The sequence below is a fragment of the Ochotona princeps genome, chromosome 6 (genome assembly GCF_030435755.1).
Source record: "Ochotona princeps isolate mOchPri1 chromosome 6, mOchPri1.hap1, whole genome shotgun sequence".
NCBI classification, from domain to species: domain Eukaryota; kingdom Metazoa; phylum Chordata; class Mammalia; order Lagomorpha; family Ochotonidae; genus Ochotona; species Ochotona princeps.
Window position 1 is genome coordinate 37425295 of NC_080837.1, and position 25562 is coordinate 37450856.

Here is a 25562-nt window from a genome sequence, read left to right on the forward strand (position 1 = left end):
GTTGTTGCAGCCGTTTAGGGAGTGAACCAGCAAATGGGAGATCTCTCTTCCTCCCTCTATCACTCTGCCTTTTAAAATATATATATGTATATATATTTAAGATTTATTCATTTTTATTGGAAAGTCAGATTTTTCAGAGAGAAGAAAAGACAAAGAAAAAGATCTTCCATTTACTGGGTCACTCCTCAGGGGCTACAGTGGCTGGAGCTGAGCTGATCGAAAGCCAGGAGCCAGAAGCTTCCTCTGAGTCTCCCTTGCGGGTGCAGGATCCCAAGGCTTTTGGCCATTCTCTACTGCTTTCCCAAGCTATAAGCAGGGAGCTGGATGGGAAATGGGGCAGCCAGGATGTCGCTGTCCTGCAGCGATGGACTTGGTGCATGGAGCCGATAATAACACGCTTGGACTACTGACTGATGATCAATAGCCAAAATTTATTAGGGGCAACAGACTTTATATGCTGAGGGTCATACAGGATTAGGGTAGAGATATTTAGTTCATCAACAGAATCCTCAACTGTTTCTATGCCTTAGTTTGGAAGTCCTTTTGCCTTGTATATTACTTCCCATTCAACTGTTCTTATACAAATGATATCTCATCAGGTATACAAAAGGTAGCCATACAGTTGTTCTCATGCAAAGGATATCCAATCAGTCACACACAAGACATCCATTCAGTTGTTTATCATACAAATATTGTCCCATCAACTGTAATCCTGTGCTAACCTACGGTCACAATGTCCTCCTACACCAGGATATGAACCAGCGGTCATGTGGGATCCTGGCACATGCAATGCAAGGACTTTATCCATTGAGCCATTGTGCCAGGCCCAAGATTTACTTATTTTATTGGAAAGACAGATTTACAGGAGAAGGAGAGACAGAAAGATTTTCTGTCTGTTGGTTCATTCCTCAAGTGATCACAAAGGCAGGCACTGAGCTGATCCAAAGATTGGAGCTCTGATGTGTGTACAGAGTCCCAAGGCTTTGGGCCATCCTCTTCTGCTTCCCCAAGTACCAGCAGGAACTGGAATTGGAATTGGAGCACCTGGGACAAAAATCGCTGTCCATATGGTACTTGCAAGGTAAGGACTTTAACCATTTAGAAAGGCAGATTTACAAGGAGAAAGAGAAAACTAGAAAGGCTCACTCCGCAAGTGGCCTCAATGGTTGGAGCTGAGCTGATCTGAAGCCAGGAGCCAGGAGCTCTTCCTGGGGTCCCAGGCTTTGGGTCATCCTCTGCTGCTTTCCAGGTTCCTGGCTTCAGCCTGGCCCATTTCTGGCCAATGTGGCCATTTGGGGAAGTGAACCAGTGGAGAAACAATTCCTCTATCTCCCCTTCTCTGTCACTCTGCTTTTCAAGTAAATAAATAAATAACTTTAATAAAATTAGAATCTTTTAATTCTGTCAAGAGCCTAGAGTTTAGACCCAGTGGGTAAGCCAGCAGCACAAGGCATTGGGCAATCACCTTCTCTGGAACAGCCAGGTAGGTGATGTTCTAAGCTGAGGCAGGACAGGAGCTGGGAGTCTGCCCTGTTCACCCGTCTCAGGCTGGGCAGGAAGGCGGTGGGCAGGGGAAGGTGGCTGTGCCTGTGTCCGGCCTCCAGGCTGTGATGTTTGCAGAGTTGGTCTGCAGATGTGACACCAGATAGAACCTCGCTGTCCCCAGCCCCTCCTTGCCCCCAGCATCGCGCATCCCGCAGCCAAATGCCTGCCAGATAGCATCTTTAATATCCTGGGGGGAAATGAATGCCCGCACTTGGTCTGCTCGCCTGGCCTTACTGTTCAGCACCGTCAGTGCTTCCGGCAGCACTGCCTTCGCCCATGGACAGAGGGGAATGCTGTGTCTGTGCTGGCAGTAGCGTTGGCATGGGTGCTGGCTGCGGCCCACCTCTTCTTCCTGTCTTTTGTCTGGGCTGGCTGCTGGCTGGCTGCTGTATCCAGCTCTGCCAGGCCTGGAAGGCGGGGAGGGTCAGCGCACAGGCCCACTGCAGGCCCAGGCCACAAAGCAGAGAGCAGCAGATCCCCTAGGCCTCAGGTAAGAAGGAAGAAGAGATGGATTCCACCAACGTGCTGGGCTGGGAAGGTCCCCGGTGGAAAGAAGTTCATTTCTCTCAAAACATCATTCACGTGCATTCTTACTAACATCTTATCAAAATACAAAAAGCAATTACAAACACTTCTCATCACAAAAAAGCAAGCGTAAGGCTGGCACGGTTGCCTAGTGGCTAAAGTCCTCGCCTTACACATGCCAGGATCCCATATGGGCACTACTTCCCATCCAGCTCCCTGCTTGTGGCCTGGGAAAGCAGTCGAGGACAGCCCAAAGCCTTGGGACCCTGAACTAGTGTGGGCGACCCAGAAGAGGCACTGGGCTTCTGGCTTCGGATTGTCTCAGCTCCGGCCATTTAGTGAATCCTCTCTGTATATCTGATTTTCCAATAAAAGTAAATGTTTTTTAAAAAAGCAAGCATGGATTTTTTTAATTTATTTTTTTCAAAGATTTATTTATTGTTTTAATGAAAGGCAGATATAGAGAGATCATCTGATTCACTCTCCAAGTGGCTGTAACAGCTTGTGGCCTGGGAAAGCAGTCGAGGATGACCCAAAGCCTTGGGACCCTGCACCCCAATAATTCACTCCCCAAGTGGACGCAAGGGCCGGAGCGCAGCCGATTCGAAGCTAGGAGCCAGGAGCCACAAGCAGGGAGCTGGACGGGAAACAGGGTCTCCGGGGTTAGAACCATATGGGATCCCGGGGCACACACAGCGAGGACTTTAGCCGCTAGACTACCGCGCCGGGCCCAAATTTGAGGTTTTAATGTAAGGGCAGAAGCTGGCTCTGAGGACTTGGGAAGTAACTGGCAGTTCATCCGTTCTCATTGCAACTGTCCAAAAGGCGCCACGCGCCGTGAGCCAAGAAGCCGTAGCCGGACAGGGCAGGGGGCGGTTCAGGGAGCAGGCCGTGGCCGGTGTGGCCAGCTCGGCCGGCCAGCCAAGGGAGCCGCGTCCCTTCCCTTTCCCGCTCCCTGCAGACCACGCCCCTCCGGCCCCTAAGCGGTGTGTCCCGCGGGAGGCGGGGCCTCGTGAGGTCATCTCCCTGCGCCCTCCACGGTGCGCGCCGTCTCGTTGACGTAGCGGTCATTGACAGAACGTGGGGCAGCGGCTGCTAGATGGTGGTTGGCGCCGCGGAGCGTGTGAGTTGCCCTTCCAGGTTAGCGCGCCCCGGGGGACGCCAGAGGAAGGCCGGGCGTCTGCGGCCGTGGAAGCCGCTCTGCTGCTTGGAGCGCCGTGAGGCTGACGACGCAGGAGGAGGACTCGGTGTTCTGGGTCAAGGTGTGCGGCGGCTGGGAGGGCTCCGTTCGGGCTGGGTGAGGGGCGCCGTGCTCAGGCCCAGGGACTGGCATCCGAAGGGTGAGGGTCTGCTGGGCGAGGGGGAGCTTCTGGGGCTCGGCCTTGCAGAGGTGGACCCGGCTCACGGCTCTCCCTCCTCCTCCCCTGCCCGCCTGCTCGCTCCGGGTGGCTTTGGCGGGCTGCAGGTGCAGCATGTCTCGTCTGGGGTCCCTGGGCGGCGCCCGTGCCGGGCTGGGGCTGTTGCTGGGCGCCGCCGCCGGCTTGGGAGTCCTGTGCGTCCTGTACAGCCAGCGGTGGAGACGGACTCATCGCCACGGCCGGAGACGGAGCCTGCCCAACTCCCTGGACTACGTACGGACGACAGAACCTGGACGCCAAGGTAGGACACCGACTGCAGGGGCCGAGGCCGTTGTGGGCTGAGGGTCCTGGGGCCCTGGCTTGCCTGGGCAGGGCCTGTGGGGCAGGGAAAACGGGTTGGGAGGCGTTGTGTGAGGGTCTGACGTTTCTGGAAAGTGCAGTGGCTTTAGTGAAGGAAGGCCGGTGTGCTTTTGTTTTTTGGTTCTGGCCACAGTGGTGCTGTGTGAGTGCTAAATGCGCTTGCCTATGTTGGGTGAGGTGGGCAGCAGGTGCAAGGCCCTAAGGCAGAGGCAATGGCTCTTGTGGGAATTAAAAATCCTGAAATCAAATCACTAAATTGTGCTGTAATTTGAAGGGAACTCGTAGGTGGGTCCGTGTTTTAAAAACCTCATGAGGAAATGGAGGTTGATAAGGATTGTGCAACTGTCCTGAGGTTGCCACAGGTAGCAAGGCTGGGCCCTCTCACCTGCTGCCGTGGGCTTCCCTCAGCTGGGTGCTGGGTGTCCACACCGCCTGGGATTGAAGTGGAAGGCACTGGAAGCCAGCCACAGCTGAAAGCAAGAGCGCCTCTTGTTTGGAGTTAAGCATCTTGGGCTGGCTTTCTCGGTGGGGTGATGGAAGGGCACCCAGGTCCCGTTCCCTCTTGCTCACTGGGACCAAGGTTGGCGCTGACCGTCACCATTAGCTGATGTGGATGAGCGAGGTCGGCAAGCGTGTGCAGAGTTAAGGCCTTGCAGCTGAGGGCCAGCGAGTTCTAACCAGCAGGAGCACACGACTTTCCTTTCCCCCACCTGCGTTTTGTTTGTAATTTAGCAGCTTTTCTTCTGAGCTTGGGAGATGGTGGCCCGTTCCCAGGGATCCTCTCTTGCTCCCCATTGTTGAGTGTCACTGTACAGGTGTGGCGCACGGGCCTTTGCTGTTACTGGAGCTGGTCAGCCTTAATGCTTGCCTGGACACTGCCACGCCCCTGTGTCTTGGTTTCCCGGTTCTTTGTGGTTTTAATTTCCAGTCCAGCTGTCGTGGGGAGCTGCTGGCATTTCACTGTTGGGATTTACTTACTTCTCAGCCCGGGCAGTGGTGTTTTGCCTGGATGTTTTCCTGGTGTGATTGAAATGGACTTTTTTTTCCCCACACACCTTTTCTCTTTGCTCCACCCTGAGAGGAAATGAAGCTGTCAGGAGCCCAGTTTTTCTTATTTGTGAAGTGACAAATCCGAGTTGGAGCTGTTCGTGTTGCCTTTGGGTGTGGTGTTGGTGGCCTGGTGTTCTACGTGTAAGGTCGTGTCATGAAGCTGACATGCTGGCTGCCACGTCCTGGCGTGCAGGGCTTTGGGAGCACAGGGCCTTTCTTTATAGATTGGAGCCTTGTCTGTTTTTTGGATAGTTACCATGATTGGGCCATGATCGCTAGCTCACAGCTGAGTCCCTGGATGTCGCGTTCCAGTGAGGAGCCAGAGTGCCTGACTTTTGGGTGTGAGGTTGTCTTCCCCTCGTCTCGCCTCGCCTCATGGGTGTCTCCGTCTCCTGTTCCCTGGCTGCAGCAATGCTGTTGCGGGCCGTCCCGGGTGAGGCCGGAGATGCTGCGGTGCTGCCCAGCCTTGCCCAGGAAGGGCAGGAGAAGGTGCTGGACCGCCTGGACTTTGTGCTGAACAGCCTGGTGGCGCTGCGGCGGGAGGTGGAGGAGCTAAGGAGCAGCCTGCAGGGGCTCGCCGGGGAGATCGTTGGGGAGGTCCGGTGAGTATGCAGCCTTCTCGGGGGGGCTGCCTTGTCTCCTTCCCCTCAAAATCCTCCGGTGCCTTGGGCACTTTAAACCGAGCTGTGTCCTGGCCTTTCTGCATCCCTGAGAAAGGAGCCAGTGCGGGAACTGCCAGCCTTGCACAAGCTGCTGCTGGGCCCTCAGGTCTCTTGTGGAACGGAAACTTTTGGCCTTGTCTAGTCGGCCCACACAGCTGGGCCCAGGTGCTGCCTGGCAGTCCCAGCATAGAGACCAAAGGTTTTCTCTGCACTTCACCGTTTTTTCTTCTTTCCTCAAAGTATTTACTTATTTATTAGAAAGGCAGTTTATAGAGGGAGAGACAGAGATTTTCCATCCGCAGGTTCATTCCCCAAATGAAAGCAAAAGCCCAGACTGGGCTGCTCTGAAGCCAAGAGTTTCATCCAGGTCTCCCACACGGGTGCCAGGGGCCTGTCTTCCTCTGCTTTCCCAGGCTCATGAGCAGGCAGTGGGAGCTGGATCAGGAGTGGAGTAGCCTGGACTCGGACCAGTACTCTTTTATTTTTTTTAAGATTTATCTGAAAGATAGCATAATAAAGAGGTAGGAGGCAGAGGAGACAGATTGCCATCTGCTGGTTCACTTCCCAAATGGCTGCACCGGCAGAGCTGGGCCAGATCGGAGTTTGCAGCCAGCAAGTTCTTCTGAGTCTCCTATGTGGGAGCAGTGACCCAAGGACTTGCACCCTCTCCCATTACTTTTCCAGGCCATTAGCAGGGAGCTGGCTCAGAAGTGGAACAGCTAGGACTTGAGCAGGCAGGCAACAGCTTAACCAGCTGAGCCACAACACTGACCCTCTTGGGCCTTCAGTGACTAGTAAGAGGCCCTCTGTTAGAAGCAGAAAGGCTGGGCCCAGTGCGGTGGCCTAGTGGCTAGGCTCCTTGCCTTGAACATGCTGGGATCCCATATGGGCGCTGGTTCTAATCTCAGCAGCCCCATTTCCCATCCAGCTCCCTGCTTATGGCCTGGGAAGGCAGTCGAGGACGGACCAAAGCCTTGGGACCCTGCACCCACGTGGGAGACCTGGAAGAAGCTCTGGGCTCCTGGCTTTGAATTAGCTCAGCTCCAGCCGTTTCAGTCACTTGGGGAGTGAATCATCAGACGGAAGATCTTGCTGTCTCTCCTCCTCTGTGTATATCTGACTTTCCAATAAAAATTAACTCTTTAAAAAAAAGGGCCCGGCGCAATAGCGTAGTGGTTAAAGCCCTCTCCTTGCATGTGCCAGGATCCCATATGGGCGCCGGTTCTAATCCCGGCAGCTCCACTTCCCATCCAGCTCCCTACTTATGGCCTGGGAAAGCAGTCAAGGACAGCCCAAAGTCTTGGAACCCTGCACCCGCATGGCAGACCTGGAGGAAGTTCCTGGCTCCTGGCTTCAGATCGGCTCAACTTCAGCCGTTGTGGCCGCTTGGGGAGTGAACCATTGGACGGAAGATCTTCCTCTGTTTCTCCTCCTCTCTGTATGTCCACCTTTCCAATAAAAATAAGTCTTCAAAAAATATATTAAAAAAAAAAAAAGCAGAAAGGCTGAGTGGGGCAGAGTGGTTGTCTCTGAAACAGGATTTATTTTCCAGATCCCACATAGAAGAGACTCAGAGAGTGGCTCGGCGACGAAGGTTCCCATTTGCCCGGGAGAGAAGTGACTCCACTGGCTCCAGCTCTGTCTACTTCACGGCCTCCTCGGGAGCCACGTTCACTGATGCGGAGAGCGAAGGCGGGTAAGTCACCTCTGGGGACAGTTGTGGCTGCAGCCATGCTGCAAGTGTGATTTAGCCAGGTGACATTGGGCTGCTGGAAGCCGTTTTTGAAATAAGGTGAGGGAATAAATAAAATTCAGAAGAAGAAGAAGTGATGGAAAAAAAAATCCCAGTGCCATTTAGACAAATGGCAGTGTTCACAGTCGCTAGTGCTTGCATTGCTTATTTTACTTTTTTTTTTTCTTAAAGATTAATATTTACAGGGCCCGGCGGCGTGGCCTAGCGGCTAAAGTCCTCGCCTTGAAAGCCCTGGGATCCCATATGGGCGCCGGTTCTAATCCCGGCAGCTCCACTTCCCATCCAGCTCCCTACTTGTGGCCTGGGAAAGCAGTCGAGGACGGCCCAAAGCCTTGGGACCCTGCACCCACGTGGGAGACCTGGAAGAGGTTCCTGGTCCCGGCATCGGATTGGCGCGTACCGGCCCGTTGCGGCTCACTTGGGGAGTGAAACATCGGACGGAAGATCTTCCTCTTTGTCTCTCCTCCTCTCTGTATATCCGGCTTTCCAATAATAATAAAATCTTAAAAAAAAAAAAAAAAGATTTATATTTACAGAGACAAAGATTTTCCATCCTCTGGTTCACTCCCCTAGTGGTCGCAACGGCCGGGGCGGAGCCAATCATAAGCCAGGAGCCCGGAGCTGCTTCTGGGTTTCCCATGTGGGTGCAGGGTCCCTGGGACTGCTTTCCCAGGCCACAGGAAGGGAGGCAGAGCAGCGGGGACAGGAACCGCCGCCCACAGGGGATCCCTGTGCTTACAGGGAAACAGTTAATTGAGCTGTTGTGCCAGGCCTGCTTACTTTCCTTTTAAGTCTTTTCTCCCCTGAGTTACTGTGACCCGTCTTCTGTTAGTCTGGATAGTTTTCAGGACTTGAGCAGTATTGTGTGGCTGCTTTGTTCCTTCCCTTGAGTGGCTGTGCAGGACTTGTGGAGAGCTCCTAGCAGGTCGTGTGCTGTCCTGGGATTACTCTCTTCCCCTGGAGCCTCTGCCTGCTCTCCCATCTCTGCAGGTGGAGGTCACTGTCCAGGGCTTAGTGGCCTTGCAGAGCTGCCTTTCAGGATGGGCAGCAGCAGCAAGTCAGAGTTGGGAGTGGAGCAGCAACTTGAATCCAGGTAACTGATAAGGATTATGGGTCTCTCAGATAGGGTCTTTTTTTTTTATCATTGGTTTATGCAACTTTATTGAAGAAAAATAAATCAGTTATTAGTTGATCACTCATCCATTGACAACTTGCATCATTTATTCAGTGCTATATTAAACAGTGTATTGGAAGATAGATTAACTAATAGCTCCAAACCTCCTAACAATTTAAATGAAAATTACAAAATGTTTGAGACCCTATTTTGAATAAGAGGGTGTTTGACTTCCAGTTTCCATTTTCTGTAGAAGAAGAACAGGTCGTTCCTTTATTGGTATGCATAAAATACATCACATTTTTCTGTTCTGCTGATGCTATAAGTTCAATACCAATTCTCCAGCCACATCAGTTATGGCATAAAGTATATCATGTAACCTCAAATCTCCAACAGTAGGAGGCTTAAGCAAAACTGGCTGCTGCTAGAATAATGCTGCTGCCTTTGATGTGACAACTGCACATGCAGCTCCCTGCCTTCCAGATGATATCTTCAGCATGTTAGAGCAGTGAGGAATGGTTTTAGTCTCATAACCAAGTTAGAGTGAAGACATTGGCCACATAATACACATGCTCCACTTTTAAAAAAAAAATCTGAATCTTAGGCAACTGTTCTCTTGTAACTACTTTAGTTTCTAAAAGCAGTTATTGTCCAAAGCTGGAAGAACTTAAGCCTTCTCAGATGAGCATGTGAATGAATGTAGGGAAGTAAACAAAAAATAAAATTAAAAAAGATGAAGTCTGGGCCCAGCACGGTGGCCTAGCGGGTAAAGTCCTCGCCTTGAAAGTGCCAGGATCCCATATGGGTGTCGATTCTAGTCCCTGCTTGTGGCCTGGGAAGACAGTCGGGGACAGCCCAAGGTCTTGGGATCCTGCACCCATGTGGGAAACCTGGAGGAAGTTCCTGGCTCCTGGCTTCAGATTGGCACAGTACTACTGGCCATTGCGATCACTTGGGGAGTGAATCATCAGATGGAAGATCTTCCTCTCTGTCTCTCCTCCTCTCTGTGTATATGACTTTGTAATAACTCTTTAAAAAATATTTTTAAAAAGCCACCCCCCCCAAAAAAAAGGATGAAGCCTGATAGGGGAGCAGCCAGATAAGAAAATCAAAAAACGAACAGTAATTTAAAGTTTATGCCAGCTATAATGCAGGTTGTTCTGACTTTAAGGTAGCATCACATGGCATACTTCTGAGTCCATTCCCGAGATATTCTGTTGTACTTATCTCTGTTTTATGGATCTGTGCAATCTCTGGCACTAGGGGGTCATCTGGGTTTGGATCAGTGAACAAATGGATAAAAGAACTTTAGAAATATTTAGAGCAGGAGGCCACTGTGATCTTAGAATATCGAGACAAATGCTGCCATTACTGTTAATATTTGGATGATAAATTCTTGTTGTAAATGCAACTTTAGCTGGTTTGCAGGGATAGTCTGTAGGAAAATGAATTGTCAAAAAGAATATGCCGCCTTGACATGGGCTGTCATTAGGCCCCTTAACTGTGGCTTGCCAGTGAAACATATCATCTCCAGCTGGACCTGCAGAACATTGTGCTGGAGGGTTACGGGCCAAATCACTAAGTTCCTTAGTAATCCGTCTCAGCACCACAGTCTGTGCTTTCATCTGGCTGCTCTCTCCCTGTCTCCCGTTGTGTGCTCAAAGGTCTGGCCGAAACTCTTGATTATCCGAGCAGCAGGGAAGGATTGTCTCTTGGTCTCACAACCGACTCTGCCAGACGCAGGCGCAGAGGGCCGGGGCTTCCTCCCCATGTGGCAGCTAGTGCCTCCCTGGCCCTATGGGGCGCATGCGCACGACACAGCCACAAGATGCCCGCTCTGACAGAACTACTCAGATAGGCTCTTAACTGCTATGCCAGTGCTTGTCCCAGGGCTTTTATATACGTATTTATTTTTATTTGAAAGGCAGTGTTACAGAGAAAAGAAGAGACAGATTTTTCATTCTGTTTGTTCACTTCCCAAAAAGGGCTCACTGGCAGGAGCCAGGTTGATCTGAATCTAGGACCCCAGAATGGGTGTGCGGGCGCAAGTGCTTGGGCCATCTTCTGCTTTCCCAGGCGTGTTACGGAAAGTTGGATTGATGTGGAGCAGCTGGAACTCCAACCAGCACTCTGATATGATATGCCAGCATCATAAGTGGTATTTTAATGTGCTGTGCCACAGTCCCTGCCCCTGAAATGAATTTGACACATGTAAGTTGAAGAGGAAGACGATGAAGCAGATGGTAGTGGATGCTGAGACTAGGGGGCGTTTTTGCAACCCAAGCAGGCAGTTCCCTTCGTGGGGAATTGACATTTGGGCTTTGAAAAAGAGAGGCCATGGCTCTGCCTAAGACTAGGATGCAGAATTTCAGCCCTTGCTTATGATTTTAAAAGGCTGTACCAAAATCTGAGGTCAGCTAGTGCCAGAGTGGTTGAAAAGCTTGTGGATGGGGCCTGGGGTGGTGGCCTAGTGGCTGGGGTCCTCACCTTGGGCATGCCGGGATCCCATATGGGCGCCAGTTGTAATTCCGGCAGCCTTCTCCCATCCAGCTCCCTGTTGGTGGCCTGGGAAAGCAGTCAAGGATGGCCCAAAGCCTTGGGACGCTGCACCCGCGTGGGAGACCTGGAGGATTCCTGGCCTTGGAATGGCTCAGCTCTGGCCATTGTGGCTACCTGGGGAGTGTATCATCGGGTGGAAGATCTTCCTCTCTCTCTCTCTCTCTCTCTCTCTCTCTCTCTCTCTCTCCTGCTCTCTATATATCTGACTTTCCAATAAAAATAAATAAATCTTTAAAAAAAAAGAAAAGCTGTGGATGTGTCCCTATCTGAGATGTTGACTGGGACTACCAGAAGCACACGGGACAGGTGCAGGGCCGCCGGCCATTTGTGTCAGTCTATGGGCAGGGTGGTTCTGACGGGCTCAGCTCTTTGACCAATCTCATGGGATGTGAAAGTCAGTGGTGCTGAGAGATTCTCTTAAGTGGCTGCTCTCTGGAACAGTGGAAATGGTGAATAATTTCTTTTGCTATGGGTTGATGTCATATGGAGAGAATTCTGGGAAGAATCTACACTCTGACACAGCTTTGAGTAGGTGGGCCCTGAGGAAGGAGCACTGCTTTGAAGGATGATGGAGTCAGATTGTCTTTTATTTGTTTGAAAGGTAGAGAGAGCTCTCTCAGCCACTGGTTTGCTCTGCATGTGCCTCCAACAGTTGGGGCTGGCTGGCTCCTGCTGAAGCTGCATGCTCAGCCTGGGTTTCCTACACAGATGGCAAGGAACCCAAGAACTTGAGCCATTGCCTGTTGCCTTCTAGAATGCACGTGAGGGGGAAGCTGGGATCAGGAGTGGAGCTGGAACTCCAGCCCCGCACTCTGATATGGTTTAGAGACATCCCAGGTTAATGTGTTTAACTGCTGCCCCAGTGCCCACTCCCAGCTTTTATTTGCAAGGTAGACAGAGAAATAGCCCCCATGTGCTGGTTCACTCCCTAGTGCCCGCCGTAGCTGGGGCTGAGAAGAGATCAAGGCTGGGAGTCCAACTCAATCCAGATTGTCTCCCCACATGGATGGCAAGAAACCAAGTACCTGAGCCATCATCCACATTTACAGGACACGGGATTGGAAGCATGGAGTCACCAAGTTTGGCCCCAGGCACAGATGGAGATGCTGGTGTCCCAGGCAGCAGCTTCCATGCTGTGCCACAGTGCCCGCCCTGAGCCCTTGGCTCCTGACTTGGAACCTCAGGGTTCCCCTTGAGGGATGTGATTGTTCACATCAGCTTGTTTAGAGACAGCTGTGGACCACGGGGCCGTCTCAGAGGTCCCTGCTCTTCCTTGGCAGATCTCAAATCCTTCCAATTTAAAGGGCCACCCCATTGCTGGTGGATTTCAAGGGCTAGGTTGGTAATTGAGGAGGTAGATGTGACAAAATGATGTCACAATAGTATCCCTGTATGTGCTTCACCCTCTTCCTGGATCCTGGAAGCCCACGGGCCTCACTGAGCACACCGGAAGTGGTCCTGAGGTCTATGTACCCTCCTCCTTACTGTGCCAGCCTCATGGGAACCTTGCTGCTGCACCTGCCCCTCCTCCCTGGCTGTGGGAGCTCTGGCTGGTAGGACCCGGAGGGAGGACAGGATTGTAGGACTCGCTCAGCTCCCCTGGGAGACACAGGTAAGACTAGTGGGTTTTCCTGACAGTGGGCGCTTGGAGACTCATGCTTTAACCCCCGACAGGCTCAGGCAGCATTCAAGCCAGCAGGGAATCGTCTCTAGCAGAGGGAGAGGATGAGACAAGCTCTCCATTCAAGCCATGTACCCACTTTACCTTTGGGCCCAGCTAGGCAGCACAGCTGTGGCCTGGTGGCCTGATGAGGGCAGGTTGATGTCCAAGCCTGTGGCCTTGGTTGGGAGTTTGTCCTAGGTTGGTTATGAAGTTTGACGCTACTTTGGGTTGCTTCTGGGTTTCCCATGCAGGCCATCTGCTGCTACTTTTCCAGCAGGGAGCTGGATCCACACTGGAACAACTGGAATATGAACTAGCTTTTCTTTTTTTTTTTTTTTTTTAAGATTTATTTATTTTTATTACAAAGTCATATATACAGAGGAGAGACAGGAAAATCTTCCGTCCGATGACTCACTCCCCAAGTGAGTGCAATGGCTGGTGCTGTGCTGATCTGAAGCTAGGAGCCAGGAACTTCCTCCAGGTCTCCCACATGGGTGCAGGGTCCCAAGGCTTTGGGCTGTCCTCGACTGCTTTCCCAGGCCACAAGCAGGGAGCTGGCTGGGAAGTGGAGCTGCTGGGATTAGAACAGGCGCCCATGTGGGATCCTGGGGTGTTCAAGGTGAGGATTTTAGCTGCTAGGCCACCGCGCTGGGCCCTATTTTGAAATTTTTATTGGAAAGACAAATATACAGAGAGGAGGAGAGAGGAAGATCTTGCATCTGCTGATTCACTCCCCAAGTGGCCACAACAGTTGTAACTGAGATGATCTGAAGCCAAGAGCCTGGAGCCTCTTCCAGGTCTCCCACATGGGTGCAGGGTCCCAAGACTTTGGGCCGTCCTTGACTGTTTTCCTAGGCCACAAGCAGGGAGTTGGATGGGAAGTTGGGTCACTGGGACCAGAACTGGTGCTCCATGGGATCTTGGTGTGTGCAAGGCGAAGACTTTAGCCATTAGGCTACACACTATGCCCGTAACTTGAATTTTGAAAGAAAATGTGGATTGTGTGGCTGCCCGCCTCCTAGGCTGGCACCCACCCATGTTGGTTTTGGCAGGTGGTTTCAGCTGATACAACAGAAATGATGAACAAATTCTTAGTGATCAGTCTGGCTCACATTAGCTCCACCTGTCTTTATATATATACACACACATTTATTTATTTATTTATATTGGAAAGGCAGATATACAGAGAGGAGAGACAGATTGGAAGATCTGTCCACTGGTTCACTCCCCAAGTGTCTGCAATGCCAGAGCTGAGCCAATCTGAAGCCAGGATCCTGGAGTTTTTTCTGGGTCTCCTACGCGTGTGCAGGGTTCCAAGGGCTTCGGCCGACCTGGGGTTTTTAAGCCACAAGCAGGGAGATGAATGGAAAGTGAGGCCACCGTTATTAGAACTGGCGCCCATATGGATCCTGGCGTGTTCAGAGCGAGGACTTTAACCGCTACGCTAGCACACTGGGCCTTAAGGTTTTATTTATTATTATTACTTTTTTATTGGAAAGTCAGATACACAGAAAGGAGGAGAGACAGCAAGGAAGATCCTCCCATCTGATGTTCACTTCCCAAATGGCCGCCAACAGCTGGAGCTGAGCCAATCCGAAGCCAGGAGCCAGGAACTTCCTCCAGGTCTGCCATGTGGGTGCAGGATCCCAAAGCCTTGGGCCATGCCAGACTGCTTTCCCAGGCCACAAGCAGATTGCTGGATGAGAAGTGGAGCTGCCGATTAGAACCAGAGTCCACATGGGATCCTGGGCGTGCAAGGCGAGGACTTAAACCACTACGCTATTGCGCCAGGCCCCCTAAGGTTTTATCTTAAGCTTTATTTATAATCTATATTCCCCAAAGCAGTTACACATTAAGAGAGGAGAGAAACTTAATTGTTTTCCCCTTTGACAATGACTGGGAGCATTCCCTATGTACCTTTCTAGGTTGTTTCTTTTTTGGGCAGATGTGCTTGTAGCTAAATGGGCTTTCTCACCTTGGCCCCAACTGACTGCTTACTCTTCCTTGCCACTTGTATTTCTCTGCCAGTTACACGACAGCCAATGCCGAGTCTGACTACGAGCGAGACTCTGACAAGGAGAGTGAGGACGGGGAAGATGAAGTGAGCTGTGAGACCGTGCAGATGGGCAGAAGAGACTCGCTGGACCTCGAGCTGGAGCCGGAGGCGGCTGCTGCTCTGGGTGCTGCCGGTGACTCCTCGGACCTGGGAGACCTGGTGCCGCTGCTGCAGCAGGTGGACCAGCTGCACCTGGGCAGCAACCCCGAGAAGCAGGAGGGCTTCCAGCTGCTGCTCAACAACAAGCTAGTGGTGAGGCCCTGGCTACTTGCCTTTGCTCCTCTCCTGCAGGGACACATGGGGAGGGAAACGGGTGTAGGTGGCTAGCATTGGCACCCAGATGTCATTCTCCTGGAAGCCCAGCATGGACCCTGGGGACCTGCTTTCCAGAGTTCCGCCTTCTGTAGATATTGCAAAAAGACTTTGACCTCTCATAGTGAAGTGGGGGCTGGGGGCAGTGCGGGAAAGGACTGGACATTTCCTTTGAGGCAGAGCTCAAGGTGCCTGCCCCACTGAAGTTTCCATCTCAGGTTACAGTTGTGTGGGCAACTGGGCCACAGGTCCCCTCTCAGGTTACTGGCAGAATCTCTGCACATCCGTGTAACCCTGCCTCTCCATTTCCCTTTTTGTGGGCCATCTCAAAAGTTTTTTATGTGTCACCAAAAGACAGCTCCCGCTTTGCCTCATTTATCTTCTCCAAAATGACCTTTCCTCCCGGCAGTATACGGAGCCAGAATATCCTCCCCGTGCAATTACGCAAACTGCTGGCTCCACAAAGAATGCGTCATCGGCTAGCTGACCCTGCGAAGCCATGGGTTGAGGGGGCAGGGAAAGCCTGTGTCCAGGGGTGGCGTGACATGCAGGATAACACAGTAGGCTGTGCAGTGAAAAGGGTCTCGCCCGTCCCATCCACAGTATGGAAACCGGCAGGATTTTCTGTGGCGCCTGGCTCGGGCCTACAGTGACATGTGTGAGCTCACTGAGGAGGTGAATGAGAAGAAGTCCTATGCCCTGAATGGTGAGTGCTGACAGGTCCCTGGGAAGCAAGGTGCCTGCGGGAGAGTGCGAGGGGGGTCACCCTTAGTGCTGTTGTGGCTCAGGACTTGGCTTCCTCCAGTGATGGACAGCAGGCCGGTCTCATCTCCTCTTTGTACCATCGTGACTGAATAACATGGGGATGTGTGTTTTGGGGAGTTGTGTCACATTAGCAGCCACAATGAGGGTGCAGAACTGTCTTTTTAACCCCAGGTGGGTTTTCCTGTTAACTAGGAATCTGGGTTGTTATGGAGGCTATGGGGCAGGAACTGTAAAGGTAACGAGTGAATTTGGTGAGAAATAAACAGGGCTATAAAGAGAGGGAAAGAAACAATATGGGAATTGTGCTTGCTTCGGCAGCACATATACTAAAATTGGAATGATACATAGAAGATTACCATGGCCCCTGCGCAAGAAACAATATGGGAATTAATTACCTCTGGTTTGTCCCTGGGCGGAACCATTCACCCTGAAGGTAGGGTGCGTGTGACCTGTGTCAGGCCTCAGGGCTTGACCTTTCTGGTCACAGGGTAAGAGATTCTGGAACTTCAAAAAAATTTACAAACATGGATTCATCCACTTGCAAGAGCTGAATTTTTAATAGAATGAATCCGTCAATACCACAACGGTCTAAAAAGTCTTGTAGAATTCAGTTGATAGAAAATAGATTTTGAATGCTGCTTGACACAGACCCTCAAGCCCCAGGGGCTGGTATCCATTATGCGCACCAGTTTGGCTCCCAGTTGCTCCTCTTCCAGTCCAGCTCCTGTTAATGTCTGGGAAACCAGTGACAGCTGGCCCACATTCTTGGGCCCCTGCACCCTACATGGGAGACCTGGAAGAAGCTCCTGGCCCCAGCTCTGGCTGTTGTGGTCCTTTGAGGAGTGAACTGGTAGATGGGCGATCTCTCTTCATAGTCCTGTTTATTTCTGTGCAAGTTTGTACTTTCTTCCATATGAGGATTCTCATTAGATTCTGGGTATTTGGACTGCATGGAAGCAGGCAGTTTTGGGCTCTCTGGCAGTGTGTGCACTACTGTCTGCCTACCTTGGCACAAACTGGTGGTTTCACCTTGTTATTTTCCAAATGAGACAGTACTCTGAAGCAGGCAGAGAAAGCCTCTTGAGGGAAGCCCCCTCACTGATGGGCCATGTGGTCCTTCTCTGGGGAAAGGGGATTCTAAACCTCAGCAGTCCTAAACATGCGCCTGCTGCATAAACAACAGTAAAGCCATGATTTCCACTCAGAGGAGGAGGTGTGGCAGACTAGCCAGCCGTACTCCTCAGCACGTCCCATGTACTTCATGTTCCCTTCCTAATAAAGTGCACATGCAGCCAGAATTTGAGGGGTCCATGAACATCCTGAAGCCTGGCCACAATCTTCTGAGGCAGTCTGTCCAAGAAGTTCTTTGTGCTGTTGGGTCCTGCACACTTGATGATTAAATGGTGTACGTAACTGGGGATGCTGAAGAGACAAGGGGAGACCAAAGCAGAAATGCTCACTGGGAATGGCCCCTTTTCACTGTGCGCAGTACATGGCTACAGAACTGGTCATCCTCCCACAGCTCTTCTGTGGAAGAATGCACATGCCAACTTTGCACCTGCCTTTATTCTACAGGGAAAGAAGCAGCAGAGGCCGCACTGGAGAAGGGGAATGAGTGTGCCGAGTGTCACCAGTGGTAATGACCCCCATGGGTTCTGGGCAGAGCCAGCAAGGGCTTGAGGAGGGGAGAGTCCTTTTATAGGCCTGGCTATAAGCATGCCAGAAGAGGGAGCTCTAGCCTTTAAGTATTTCACACTATACTCCCCTACCATCACTAAGGACTAGAGAAGTGTCCCTTGGGAGGGGAGGACAACAGGACAGGCAGATTACAAGCTTTGTTCCTGCTGGGGTTTGGAGAAACGACTGAGTCATTCTAGCTAAAACCTCCCGGGCTCTTGGCTCCTCGGAGTGCTGGGCTGTTTGCAGCTCCCCTGTCCTATGCAAGCATGCCTGTCCTCCAGCTGCGATTCCTGGCTCAAGATGAGTCTGGCTTTTTGGCTTGGTTTGCAACAGGAAAAGTGGATGTGAGCTCAGTGGTCATTCTGCCAGTGTGGCCTAGGGCTTGCTGCTAGCATCTCAGCGTGTTAGTGGAAATATCTCTCTTTCTACTGCTACCCTCTGCTCCTGTTAGCCAACATTTCTCCATTTGTTCTTTTTTTAAAGATTTATTTGTATTAAAATAAAAAGATATACAGAGAGGAAGATCTTCCGTGTGATGCTTCACTCCCCCAAGTGAACACAACGGCTGGTGCTGTGCTGATCCGAAGCCAGGAACCAGCGCCCTCTTCTGGGTCTCCCACTTGGGTGCAGGGTGCTGGATGGAAGTGGAGCTGCCGGGATTAGAACCAGCGCCCATGCGGGATCAAAACGAAGACTTTAGCCGCTAGGCCATACTGCCGGGCCATTCACTTGTTGTTAAAACTTTAGCCTTACCCACTTCCCTATAGCCCTTGGACCATTTTACCGTAATTAACTATATATAAAGATTGTCAAAAAAAATGAAAATCAGCTTCATTCTTTAAAAGGACAATAAAGATACAGAAAGGAAAGAAAGATCTTCCATCCAGTGAGTCACTTCCCAAGTGACCACAATGGCCAGAGCTGAGCTGATCCAAAGCCAAAGCCAGGTGCCTCCTCTGGGGCTCCCACATGAGTGGGAGGGTCCCAAGGACTTGGCCATCCTCGACTCGACTGTTGTTTCCCAGGCCACAAGCCCCGGGAGCTGGATGGGAAGTGGAACAGCCAGGATACAAACTGGGCCTGCCACCTGGGCCTGCCACCTGGCCTTGGGAGCTGGATGGAAAGTGGAGCAGCCGGTATTACAACACGAAACTAGGACCGGCGCCCTCTTCCGGAGCTCCCAAGTTGGTGCAGGATCCCAAGGCTTTGGGCCTCCCTCGACTCCTTTCCCAGGCCACAGGCAGGGAGCTGGAGTTGCCGGGATTAGAACCGGCGCCCATGTACGATCAAGGCGAGGACTTTAGCCTCTAGGCCACGCCGCCGGGCCTTCTACTTGTTGTTAAAACTTTGGTCTTAACCACTTCCCTAAAGCCCTTGAACCTTTTTACCGTAATTAACTAAGAAAAGATTGTCAAAAAAAAAAAAAAAAAAACCACAACTCCTGCAGGCTATTTTTTTCCTTTCTGTGAGGGCCGTTAACTCCTTCCCTGGTCTCCCAAGGACCAAAATCAGCTTCATTCTTTTTTTTTAAAGATTTTATTATTATTGGAAAGCCGATATACAGAGAGGAGGAGAGACAGAGAGGAAGATCTTCCATCCGATGTTTTACTCCCCAAGTGAGCCGCAACAGGCTGGTGCGCGCCGATCCGAAGCCGGGAACCTGGAACCTTTTCCGGGTCTCCCGCGCGGGCGCAGGGTCCCAAAGCTTTGGGCCGTCCTCAACTGCTTTCCCAGGCCACAGGCAGGGAGCTAGATGGGAAGTGGAGCTGCCGGAATTAAAACCGGAATTAAAACCGGCGCTCATATGGGATCCCGGGGCATTCAAGGCGAGGGCTTTAGCCGCTAGGCCACGCCGCCGGGCCCCAGCTTCATTCTTTAAAAGGACAATAAAGATTTATTTTTATTGGCAAGTTAGATATATAGAAAGGAAAGATCTTCCATCCAGTGAGTCACTTCCCAAGTGACCACAATGGCCAGAGCTGAGTTGATCCAAAGCCAGGTGCTTCTTCCGGGTCTCCACATGGGTGCAGGGTCCCAAGGCTTTGGGCCATCTTCGACTGCTTTCCCCAGGCCATAAGCAGAGAGCTGGATGGGAAGTGGGCTGCCAGGATACAAACTGGCACCCATATGGAATGTGCAAGGCAAGGACTTTTAGCTGCTAGGCCTTATTATCTGGTCTTCAGAAAGCTGTGATACTGGTACCACTAGCTAGCAAATACACGGGAAGGAAGATGAAGGTTTTTATAAATGAGTTGTTCTTACTGTGCTTCTAGGAACAATGCTGGGGAGATGGGGTAAAGATGGAAGTTGGCTACTTTGGGAAGGGAGGAAGGATTTCTTCCTCTTCTGTTGGCTTGGTCAGTTTAGTAATTTCTAAAACAGCAGCTTATGCTGAGTACAGCCATCCAAGTCCCAATGACAAACCTGTATGTGCCCAAGGATGAAGAGACCCTTTTGTTGTCTGCTCAGAAGATAAACAATGCTGACAGTTGATAGAACACTCCTGGGGCTGCACACTGAGAAAGGGGAAGTTTGGGGGTGTGGACTGTGACCTTGTATTCCTGCAGAGCCTACTAATGTTTTTGCTAAGGAAATCAGATGGAATTGCAGTTGCTGCTGTGACTGCGGCTGGGGCGGGCTCGCTGTGGCCGTTACTGAGCTGGCTGCTGCTTCCCCCGCAGGTACGCGGTGCTTGCTGGGCAGCTGGCTGAGCATGAGAGCATCCAGCGGCGTGTCCAGAGTGGCTTTAGCTTCAAGGTGAGGACAGCTTCCCCTCCCCGTGTGCTGGTCCAGGCCAGGCCTCTGCTCCCTCCTGACTCCCTCCAAAGGGCTTCCCTACAGACATGTTTTGCCTCTTCCCTTAGCATCTAATACTTACACTTTTTCCTCAGGAACATGTGGATAAAGCCATTGCTCTGCAGCCGGAAAATCCTATGGCCCACTTCCTTCTGGGCAGGTGGTGCTACCAGGTGAGTTACGTTAGAAGGCTGGGCTCAGCGCTGACCACCTTCCCAAAGTGAGCAGGGTTTCTGGGCCTTGTCTGCCTCAGTTGTCATTTGCTTTCCCGATTGTTTTTGGTACAGAATACTGAGGGGTATTAAGGTTACTTCTTGTTTACATGTTGGTCTGTTGGTGGTAGGTCTCTCACCTAAGCTGGCTAGAAAAAAAAACTGCTGCAGCCTTGTTTGAAAATCCGCCCAGTGCCACGGTGCAGGAGGCCCTCCACTGCTTCCTAAAGGTACCTGGGAGGGGAATGTGGCAGCCCTAACTGCCAGAGTAACCATATTTTTCTAAGGATGTTACATTGGGACTCTTGTGTTTGCCTACGCTATGAGAAATCTGGAAATCTCCAGAGAACATAAAAGCATAGATTTCCAGACACACTGAATCACCTTGAAATAGCTAATACTCCTGAGCCCGACTTGAAATGGGGAAACTCCCTGAAATGCCTTCCTCCCTGTTCCAGGTTGAAGAACTACAGCCAGGATTTTCCAAAGCAGGAAGGGTATATATTTCCAAGGTAAAGTCGCCTGTCCCATTCACCAGGGAAGAATATATTATTCTGGGGACACACTCAGGCACTCCTAGTCCCCTAACACTCTCCCTGTCTCCTCAGTGCTGCCGAGAACTAGGGAAAAACTCTGAGGCTAGACGGTGGATGAAAATGGCCCTGGAGCTGCCAGATGTCACCAAGGAGGTAGGACTTCTGAAATACTGGGTTCCTTCAGAAGCCTGTCACAACTTCAAGGCTGTCCTGGGACAACACTGGCTCAGACTGGGGATCTCAGATTTGTTTTCTTTGTCTCTCTAGGATTCAGCTTTCCAGAAGGACCTGGAAGAACTAGAAGTAATTTTAGGAGACTAATCACACTTCAAGGGCCTTATGGTTTAAGGGAAAACAAGAAAATCAAGGCCTTTTCCCCTCAGACCCTGCTGAGATCAGGGAACCCACTGACACAGGTTTAAGGTGGGTCTTGACTGCTGAGTGCTACCCACTGCCATTCCCCAGTTTGTTAAAATCTATTGTCTAATTGGACGCTGGGGAAGTACCTGTGGCCTTGTTTCTGTTGTTCTCTCCCTTACGTGAATTCTTGAAAAATCAAGTTAGTTGGGGCCCTTTGAAGACTGCTTGAGCTTTTCCAGATGTTGGTGAGGTGGATGAGCTAATGGAACAAAGCACAGAAGGCCTCACAGCTCTAATGTTTTTCGCTGATGAATACTTAACACCTAAGACCATATCCTACCCACCAGGGCGGAGAGAATGCCAGAAGCAGGACTGAGATCATGTCCTCTTAGCACAAGCGTTCTACCTGTATTCCTCGGCTGAGGGGCTGCAGTTCCAAAGTCTTAGCAGCTTTTGGATTATGAAGCTGGCACAGGGTTTGATACTGTGAAATGATGACCTAAAGAGTTACCTGGAATATATTTTGGTACAAATTTAAAATATAATGATTTTTAATCAAATATATTATGTTTCATTTACCAGTTCTTAATGATTATTTCCTTCTACAGTTCATTGCAGACAGGCAGAAAATTTTAGTAGATTTAAGACATAGGCAGGGGTTCTCCACCCTTCACATTCATTCCCAGGGTCAGCAGTAAAAATGACCAAAGAAAGTGTGTGTGTTACTAAAAACTAGCCTTTCACGCCGTCTTTGTCATACCACCAAGTGTATTTTATGGAACAAAACCAAAAAGATCCAAGACATACTCAAGTTTTGGCTGAGAGCTGGACTGGAAGTCCTAACCAATAAAGGGAATAAAACCTGACAGAAGAAAACTGTATTCTGTGACCCTCATTTGATTAGCTAACAAGGTAACTTTTATTTCAGTCTCCAATGTCTTAATTCTTACCCCTGATGCAGAATAATATAGGCAACTACTAGACTTTTATAACACAGAACTTTATGGAATAAAAACAGACCATGGCTTATCTTACACATCTGAACACAGCCCTTCCTTTCAGTATTCAAATCTGAAAGGAACAGAAACCAATCACCCCGACCCAGACCCAGAGTAACTCCTACAGACAGCAGTTCACTACAAACTATTATCAGCAGCTTCACACTGAATCTGCTTACTTAGCCTCTGAAATACTCGAGATTCCAGAATTGAGTTAGTCTTAGCAGTGAAAGGACCAAGCAAGTAAAGGGCTGACAGCAAGCCTCATCCAAATCCCTCAACAGAAAACAAATTTTTATGTCCCAGTTTAGGTATGAAATTAAAGGTGTACTTCTGATTGGGAGAGTTTGCCTGAAAGAAAAAAAAATCTGTGAGGGGACTCAACTCCTTTACTATGGAGTTCAAGCATTTTGCTTTACCATCTCTCAGAAGGGAGCAGTCAGGTCTCCCAGCTTCAATTCATAGAGACCTACTGTTGTCCAACAGATGACTGTTAGACCCGAGTTGATTTCAAGACACCATGTCACAGGTAGTTCATACCTCTCCTCCAGAACAATCGCAGAAATTAATTTAGTACATAAGGAACAAACATTACAAATCAGTGTGAGTACTGACCTGCCTCCTGCTTACACCATCAGAAAAGTAACACAGTGGGCATTTTGGAAGCCTTTCCCAGGCAGTCACAACAGGTAGAGGCCTCTGAAGAACCCCAGGGAGCTGGCGCTTGCAGAGCACGTAAAGTTTAGCGCAGGAAAAACCAGTGTTCAATCCTTGGCATCTCCCACTCCGTCTGCGTTGATGGCAAACATGGCCTCAGCTTCAGGGAGACAGGGGGAGTCGTAGATTTTGCAGATCCTGGTCTCCCCTCTTCCTTTCCTCAGATAAAGTCTGACCCAGAAACAGACCAAGACGCCCAAGTTACTAATTCCACCCCCAATAGCACAAGAGAATCCACTTCTGTTAGATGTACAGACTTTCTAGTAGGACTGTAGGCAGAGGCCCTAAACCTTAGTACACTTCTAATCTGGAAGAATCCATTTTCTGCTCTATCCTCAGTGGATTTTTACTGAAATGTTCAGCAGGGAAAAGCCTATCAATTATTCATATTCATTTCCTACAGTTAAAGGTTTTTAAATTTTTTTATGAATTAAAATTAAACACATGCACTTGCAAGAACACAACAATGAGATTTTGCAAGAATTCCAAAATGTCCAATTATAGAGTTGTTGCATTGCCAGGGCTTACATGGAAATGCTAACATGACAATCCAAGGAGCAGCACTACCCCATTTGCCTCACCTGGTAGTGGATGCGTGGGCTATGATATTTCCCCCAATAGGCTTCTTAGGATCTGCAGCAAACATGGCTGCTCCGTCCACTTGGGCTACCACCTGGTTGGTGATTACCACTGCTACACCAAACTGATGGGGAAAAGATCAACATTATTTTTGTGAACACAGACATTCCAAGAACCTTCAAGTAGCTACCAGTTTCCCCCACAAAGAATGACTAGTGTACCCATTCTAATAGCTTGATGCTATTAGACACAGCTTTCCTGGCATTCCAGAAGCTGGGAGCACTGCAGGTAGGCATTCCCTCTGACTGTGCCTGTAGCTTACCTCATCAGCAAGTCTCAGAAGCATCCGCAGAAACCTGGCCAAGTGCATCTGCCTGGCTGAGAGCTCACCTCGACCCGAGTAGTCTGTTCTGTAGAGGGCCGTGGCACTGTCTACAATAAGCAGTGCATACCTAGAAGGAACAAGGATTGTCTGTAGCCCTGTCTTACAATCTCAGATTGACTTCTATGTAGATGTCTTACTAAAATATTCCTGCCAAATTCAAATCTGAGGCACTGTGTAACACTGTGGCTTCTTTTTCTTTAAAATTTTTTTTTTTTTTAAGATTTATTCAGTTTATTACAAAGTCAGATATACAGAGAGGAGGAGAGACAGAGAGGAAGATCTTCCATCCGATGATTCACTCCCCAAGTGAGCCGCAACGGGCCGGTGCACGCCGATCCAAAGCCGGGAACCAGGAACCTCTTCCAGGTCTCCCACATGGGTGCAGGGTCCCAAAGCTTTGGGCCGTCCTCGACTGCTTTCCCAGGCCACAAGCAGGGAGCTGGATGGGAAGTGGAGCTGCCGGGATTAGAACCGGCGCCCATATGGGATCCCGGGGCTTTCAAGGCGAGGACTTTAGCCGCTAGGCCACGCCGCCGGGCCCATCTTTAAAAATTTTAATTGTTCTTACCCATCTTCCTGTAGAGCTTGAACCTTTTTACCCTAATTATGTCAAGATTGTCAAAATAAAATTAAAGAAAAAAATTGCCTGGTTTGGGTTGGCAATATAGTGTAGCATGCTAATGCCAATATGCCATATGGGCAGTGATTCAAGACCCGGCTGCTCCATTTCTGATCCAGCTCCCTGCTACTACACTGAGAAAGCAGTGGGGGATAGCCAAGTATTTGGGCTCCTGCACCCACATGGGAAACGTGGAAGTTTCAGGCTCCGTGGCTGTCACAGTCACTTGGGGAGTAAACCAGCAGATGAAAGATTCTGTGTCTTTTAAGTAAATGAAAAAAGTCAAATATGTATGTCTTAAAATATATGTCTTAATTGGCTTTGTTCTAGAATCAAGTAGTAGACTGGACTCAGAACAATATTGAATCCTCCTGATTTTATTATTTTGATTTATCTATTTGGAAGGTAGAGTTATAAAATCTTCTACTTGGTGGCTCACTCCCCAAACAAATGTACCTCCAAAAGCCAGGCCAGGCCTAAGCTAAGAGTTTCAGGATTCCACCCTGGGTGCAGGGGACCATGGACTTGGACCATCTTCCACTGCTTTCCCAAGCATAATAGCAGGGAGCTGGATAAGAAATGGAGTAGCTGGGATTCAATGCTGGCATGGAGGCAACAGCATACCTTGCTAACACATAATGCTAGTACCTATTTCTTTTTAAAGACTTATTTATTTATTTGAAAGGCAATGACACATACATTGGCCCTAAGTATTTAAGCTATCCTCCTCTGCTTTCCCAGACACAGAGCAGGGAGTTGGAAGTAGAGTAGCTAGGACTTGAACTGTCATTCTAATAGGGAATGCTGGAGTCCTAGGCTGCAGTTTAATCTGTTGCATCATTAACAGATATGTGGCTTTACTTTTAATATTTAACTTAAACCACAAATTATGGGTATCAAAGTAAGAACTAAAACTCATAAGCTGCTAGTAATTTGGCCAGTCTGTACGAGATCAGGG

The 25562-nt window shown here is 50.0% G+C and overlaps 2 protein-coding genes, 1 non-coding gene and 1 pseudogene across 3 annotated transcripts in view; 2 read left to right on the forward strand and 2 right to left on the reverse strand.

Annotated features, from left to right (window-relative positions):
- Positions 1-3480: 3480 nt before the first annotated feature.
- On the forward strand, positions 3481-21650 carry RMDN3 (regulator of microtubule dynamics 3). Its single transcript, XM_004578427.3, has 12 exons — positions 3481-3729; positions 5248-5440; positions 7053-7196; positions 14618-14897; positions 15561-15663; positions 17298-17358; positions 20084-20159; positions 20294-20371; positions 20542-20640; positions 20869-20922; positions 21019-21099; positions 21214-21650. Exons 1-12 carry the CDS (start codon positions 3543-3545, stop codon positions 21265-21267), a joined length of 1410 nt encoding a protein of 469 aa, XP_004578484.2. The 5' UTR covers positions 3481-3542; the 3' UTR covers positions 21268-21650.
- LOC101518750 (ubiquitin-conjugating enzyme E2 D3-like) lies at positions 9440-10074 on the reverse strand (annotated as a pseudogene).
- Positions 16025-16128, forward strand: LOC118759309 (U6 spliceosomal RNA). The gene has a single exon (XR_004996108.2). It is a non-coding gene; the product is annotated as a U6 spliceosomal RNA (small nuclear RNA).
- A 1258-nt stretch (positions 21651-22908) lies between the features above and the next one.
- RAD51 (RAD51 recombinase) overlaps positions 22909-25562 on the reverse strand; it is a 33861-nt gene continuing 31207 nt past the window's right edge. Inside the window, exons 8-10 of the mRNA XM_058666079.1 lie at positions 23923-24052; positions 23603-23724; positions 22909-23192 (exon numbers count right to left, since the gene is read on the reverse strand). Coding sequence (XP_058522062.1) covers positions 23069-23192; positions 23603-23724; positions 23923-24052 — 376 coding nt within the window. The 3' untranslated portion in view covers positions 22909-23068. The remainder of the gene's footprint in view (positions 23193-23602; positions 23725-23922; positions 24053-25562) is intronic.